Genomic DNA, 6,000 nt, shown 5'->3' with positions numbered 1-6,000 from the left:
ACCCAAGAGAGATGGCAGTGTGTATAGTCCCAGCTATTCATGAGGCTGAGGTGGGAGAATCCTTCGAGCCCAGAAGTTCGAGTCCAGCCTGGGCAATATAGCAAAAGCCATCTCTTAAAAAAAAAAAAAAAGGCCAACTAAGTAAAAATAAAAAAAATCATAATCTGGTGTGCTTTTCTGGCTTTTTAAAGAATGTTTTGATTTTAGAGTAGGAATGAGACAAAATAAAGATGTCAGGCAGGGCACAGTGGCTCATGTCTGTAATCCCAGCACTTTGGGAGGCTGAGGCAGGCGGATAATGAGGTCAGGAGTTCGAGACCAGCCTGGCCAGTATGGCGAAACCCCGTCTCTACTAAAAATACAAAAATTAGCAGAGCGTGGTGGCGTGCACGTGTAATCCCAGCTACTCAGGAGGCTGAGGCAGAATTGCTTGACCCTGGGAGGCAGAGGTTGCAGCAAGCTGAGATCGCACCACTGCACACCAGCCTCCAAGATATAACAGAGCAAGACTCTGTCTCAAAAAAAAAAAAAAGTCATAGCATATCTGTACACATTGTAGTACTCATTTGTCATCTTTCTTGACCCCAATAATCCAGTGTCCCTATATATTTGCACTCGAGCCCTATTAAGTAAGCCGCTGTGCTTCTAGAAGACCTTTTTTTTTTCTTGGTGCTTTATTTGTCAAAGACTCTTGGAGATAAAAATACACACGTGCAACTTGTTTGTCCTCTTGTCCTTTTTTGCTAGGGGCTATTCATGCTGATTAATTTAAAACTGTCTGCTTGCGCGTACACACGTCTGCGAGTGTGAATGTGTATGTGTGTATCTATGCACCTCGTCTGAGAAAGTGCGGCCACCTAGGATTGGCTACGAGGCAAAGGTGGAGACCTTTAGGAGCCCACCCACCCCAGCGTTAGGACGGTGGGCCTGAAAGTTACTATATGGAACTCCTCATCGTGTAGCACTAAACCAGTGTAAAAGGTGTTAGGGACAGAGGGAAAACACTGACTTAAACTGTCGTAAAGCCCTTGATAAACCCCTTCCCTGGAGCGCTGAGTTCTGCATGGCCTGGGCCACGGACTAGGTGTTCAGGTGGACACGGGCGGGGATGCGCGTGCGTGTGTAGTGCGCGGACACCTAGGAAGCTACTTGAAAGTAAACACCACGCTCCGGGCGTCCCTAGACATTGCTTAAAACGTGCAGAGTCGCCTCTCTTCACAGCAGGGCAGCGCTGAGGTCCCACTGCTGGGGGCGGTGGGGGGCGGCATTGGCCTGGGTCTTCCCCCGGCGGCCGAGCGCCGGTAACACAACGTGTGTGTGTGTGTAGGCGCGTGTACACACTCTCATACACGGCTAGAAAGGGTCCAGGCGACACACACTCCCACATACACGGCTAGAAAAGGTCCAGGCGAGACACATCCCACATACACGGCTAGAAAAGGTCCAGGCGAGACACATCCCACATACACGGCTAGAAAAGGTCCAGGCGAGACACACACACACACACACACACACACACACACACACACACACACACACTCACACGGCCAGAAAGGGTCCAGGCGGTTCCCGGCGCTTTTCCAGCCCTTGTTTTCATGGCGCACCCTCCCGCCAGCCGCCCCCCTCCGCGCTCCGTCGCCTGCCCGGCCCGGCCGCGTGCGGTTCCCCGGGAGCCCCCACCCCGTCGCGGACCCCAGCGACCACCAAGTCCGCACTCGGCCTGCCGCAGGCCTGAGCAGAAGGCCCCGCGCACACCCACCGCGCCGCGGCCGCGCGGGAGGCCTGTGCCGCCCGCGCCACCCACTGGCCGGGCCCCGCGGGCGCAGCGGAGCGGGCGGGTGGCCGGCCCGGGCGCGCCCTCCCCGGCCGCGGCCCCGCGCGCCATGTGCCCCCGGCGGGACGCGCCACTCCCGGGCCTGCCGCGGCGCCTTTAACCCGGGCCAGGGAGCGGGGCGGAGGGGGCGGTCGGGTGGCTCAGAGGAGGGCTCTTTCTTTCTTCTTTTTTTGAATGAACCGTGTGACGTTACGCACAGGAAACCGGTCGGGCTGTGCAGAGAATGAAGTAAGAGGACAGGCACCCCCGCCCCGCTCCCGCCCCCTTCCTCCCGCGCCCGCCCCTCCGCGCCGCCTGCCCGCCCGCCCGCCGCGCTCCCGCCCGCCGCTCTCCGTGGCCCCGCCGCGCTGCCGCCGCCGCCGCTGGAGCGAAGGTGCCGGGGCGCCGGGCCCTCCCTGCGGGCGGCCGTCAGCGCTCGGAGCGGGCTGCGCGGCGGGAGCTCCGGGAGGCGGCCGTCGCCAGCGTCGCCGCGCAGGACCAGGAGGAGGAGAAAGGGTGCGCAGCCCGGAGGCGGGGTGCGCCGGTGGGGTGCAGCGGAAGAGGGGGTCCAGGGGGGAGAACTTCGTAGCAGTCATCCTTTTTAGGAAAAGAGGGAAAAAATAAAACCCTCCCCCACCACCTCCTTCTCCCCACCCCTCGCCGCACCACACACAGCGCGGGCTTCTAGCGCTCGGCACCGGCGGGCCAGGCGCGTCCTGCCTTCATTTATCCAGCAGCTTTTCGGAAAATGCATTTGCTGTTCGGAGTTTAATCAGAAGAGGATTCCTGCCTCCGTCCCCGGCTCCTTCATCGTCCCCTCTCCCCTGTCTCTCTCCCGGGGAGGCGTGAAGCGGTCCCGTGGATAGAGATTCATGCCTGTGCCCGCGCGCGTGTGCGCGCGTGTAAATTGCCGAGAAGGGGAAAACATCACAGGACTTCTGCGAATACCGGACTGAAAATTGTAATTCATCTGCCGCCGCCGCTGCCTTTTTTTTTTTTTTCTCGAGCTCTTGAGATCTCCGGTTGGGATTCCTGCGGATTGACATTTCTGTGAAGCAGAAGTCTGGGAATCGATCTGGAAATCCTCCTAATTTTTACTCCCTCTCCCCCCGACTCCTGATTCATTGGGAAGTTTCAAAGCAGCTATAACCGGAGAGTGCTGAAGATTGATGGGATCGTTGCCTTATGCATTTGTTTTGGTTTTACAAAAAGGAAACTTGACAGAGGATCATGCTGTACTTAAAAAATACAAGTAAGTTCTCTGCACAGGAAATTGGTTTAATGTAACTTTCAATGGAAACCTTTGAGATTTTTTACTTAAAGTGCATTCGAGTAAATTTAATTTCCAGGCAGCTTAATACATTCTTTTTAGCCGTGTTACTTGTAGTGTGTATGCCCTGCTTTCACTCAGTGTGTACAGGGAAACGCACCTGATTTTTTACTTATTAGTTTGTTTTTTCTTTAACCTTTCAGCATCACGGAGGAAGTAGACTGATATTAACAATACTTACTAATAATAACGTGCCTCATGAAATAAAGATCCGAAAGGAATTGGAATAAAAATTTCCTGCATCTCATGCCAAGGGGGAAACACCAGAATCAAGTGTTCCGCGTGATTGAAGACACCCCCTCGTCCAAGAATGCAAAGCACATCCAATAAAATAGCTGGATTATAACTCCTCTTCTTTCTCTGGGGGCCGTGGGGTGGGAGCTGGGGCGAGAGGTGCCGTTGGCCCCCGCTGCTTTTCCTCTGGGAAGGATGGCGCACGCTGGGAGAACAGGGTACGATAACCGGGAGATAGTGATGAAGTACATCCATTATAAGCTGTCGCAGAGGGGCTACGAGTGGGATGCGGGAGATGTGGGCGCCGCGCCCCCGGGGGCCGCCCCCGCACCGGGCATCTTCTCCTCCCAGCCCGGGCACACGCCCCATCCAGCCGCATCCCGGGACCCGGTCGCCAGGACCTCGCCGCTGCAGACCCCGGCTGCCCCCGGCGCCGCCGCGGGGCCTGCGCTCAGCCCGGTGCCACCTGTGGTCCACCTGACCCTCCGCCAGGCCGGCGACGACTTCTCCCGCCGCTACCGCCGCGACTTCGCCGAGATGTCCAGCCAGCTGCACCTGACGCCCTTCACCGCGCGGGGACGCTTTGCCACGGTGGTGGAGGAGCTCTTCAGGGACGGGGTGAACTGGGGGAGGATTGTGGCCTTCTTTGAGTTCGGTGGGGTCATGTGTGTGGAGAGCGTCAACCGGGAGATGTCGCCCCTGGTGGACAACATCGCCCTGTGGATGACTGAGTACCTGAACCGGCACCTGCACACCTGGATCCAGGATAACGGAGGCTGGGTAGGTGCACTTGGTGATGTGAGTCTGGGCTGAGGCCACAGGTCCGAGATGCGGGGGTTGGAGTGCGGGTGGGCTCCTGGGGCAATGGGAGGCTGTGGAGCCGGCGAAATAAAATCAGAGTTGTTGCTTCCCGGCGTCCCTACCTCCTCCTCTGGACAAAGCGTTCACTCCCAACCTGACAGATAACGCCTGCCATCTAAAAGTCTTTAACTTGCTTGCTAGTGGTGGAGATCCAAAGATCTAGCGTTTGTAATCCAGTAGGATGTGGTGGTAAATGGTACCCCTTCAGTGTTTCTCAAGCTGAAGGTCCAGGAGTCCCCAGGACCACCGTTTCCCGGCTTGAGCAGCTTGTTGGAACCGGAGGGAGGTTTCAGGGACTGCTTATGAACCAGATACCAGGTTGGGTCTTGACAGTCTGCATCCCAAACAAGCTCCCCTGAAACAAGCCCGTTGTACACTAAAATTGGAGAACAACCCGATTAGAAGAATAGACTCCACAGAAGACCAAGGGCATCATCAATCGGTAAAATTTTCCAAAAGAGGAAAACCAATGTAAGTCTTTTTCCCTGAAAAACTTAGTTGTGTTTGTAAAGAGCTAAACTGACATTCCAAAGTCCTTGGACTGGTATCTCCAGTGTGTGCCATGTTCCCAGTGGGCGTGATGAGGTGTCCTGAGGAGTATTAGGCTATGGCTTTGCTACCTTGTCAGTGACAGAATTTGCATCGGCTGCATTCTTTGTATTCTATAATTTGTGTATGGTTTACCAGTTTGCTAGAATGTTAGAATCTTTTGTTTTTCACCACTCAGAATCGACCTAATTTTGTGGTCGCCTGAAAAAAATTTGCATCTAGGTATCTATGTAAAGTGTAGAAGAATTGATTCTTAGCTGTGGATTCTCTTACCCTTACTTCAGTTGAAGTGATTGATACCTGTGGCTTTGAAGAACATTTGTGAGATAATCTTTTTCTCGTACTGTGCTAGATAGAGCTTTCATCATTATAACATACAATTGTACTTTTCTGAGATTCTTTGTTGGAGGGGGTTTAGTTCCTAAGAGTCAAGGATTGTAATGGAGATCTATATCTCATATCTAAAATGATGAATTTATGAAAAAGTAATTCTTGTGTGAATTTTTTTTTTACACTTTTTGTTTTAATCTGAAGAGTTATCTTTGAAAAACAGGATGCAATTCAGTGCTTCCTTTTATAGCCTCTTGGGAGAATGACTAATGTCATTATTTTATAGGACCTAACAGGAGCAAAAAGCCTAGAAATTACTGCAAGTGGATTAGATGTCAAGAAGCACACCACATGTTTTTATTACATTTTACAAAGTGTGCTCATACTAAGAGGCCAAATAGAGAAAAGGCCAAGAAAAGTAGATGATTGATGTGAACATCTGATCTTATTTGACCATAGTTGACAAAATATTGATGCCACTGTTTGGTGTTTAAAAGTAAGATTAACTAAAATACCCCAATTTAAATTTCTAAAATTTAAATCCTCTTCTCGAATTGTTTGTTTGTTGAGATCTCACATTATCAGATCTTTAGTAATTCTGGAAGAATTTCCTAAAGGGTGAAAAGAATATTTTTGTTAAATATTTGGTTAAGTAGGTGGTTTGATTTTTAATCACTATAGCCAAAGGGGTTGGGACTTCCAGATTCCAAAAGGATCCTTTTAAACCAAAGTAAAACTGATTTAATAGTTTTACTATTTCACATTTTTATGAAAAATTCACACTTACAAATTTTCTTTCTACTTGAAATAAATCCAAGGTGGTAACTGGTATCTGTCTATCAAATAAGTTAATAAAAATGTGGGAAACAGAGACACATGTTTA

General features: G+C 51.6%; 1 protein-coding gene across 5 annotated transcripts in view; it reads left to right on the top strand.

The window, feature by feature from the left end:
• The first annotated feature begins 2,109 nt into the window (after positions 1–2,109).
• Positions 2,110–6,000, top strand: part of BCL2 (BCL2 apoptosis regulator) — a 199,522-nt gene continuing 195,631 nt past the window's right edge. For all 5 annotated transcript variants that reach the window (XM_001145537.6, XM_063795813.1, XM_063795815.1 and 2 more), the window contains exons 1-2: positions 2,110–3,065; positions 3,287–4,157. In XM_001145537.6, the coding sequence (XP_001145537.1) occupies positions 3,573–4,157 (585 nt within the window). In that variant the 5' untranslated portion in view covers positions 2,110–3,065; positions 3,287–3,572. The remainder of the gene's footprint in view (positions 3,066–3,286; positions 4,158–6,000) is intronic.

The sequence above is a fragment of the Pan troglodytes genome, chromosome 17 (assembly GCF_028858775.2).
Source record: "Pan troglodytes isolate AG18354 chromosome 17, NHGRI_mPanTro3-v2.0_pri, whole genome shotgun sequence".
NCBI classification, from domain to species: domain Eukaryota; kingdom Metazoa; phylum Chordata; class Mammalia; order Primates; family Hominidae; genus Pan; species Pan troglodytes.
The sequence above is the reverse complement of the archived record's forward strand: the minus strand, read 5'-3'. Positions and strand labels throughout refer to the sequence as shown.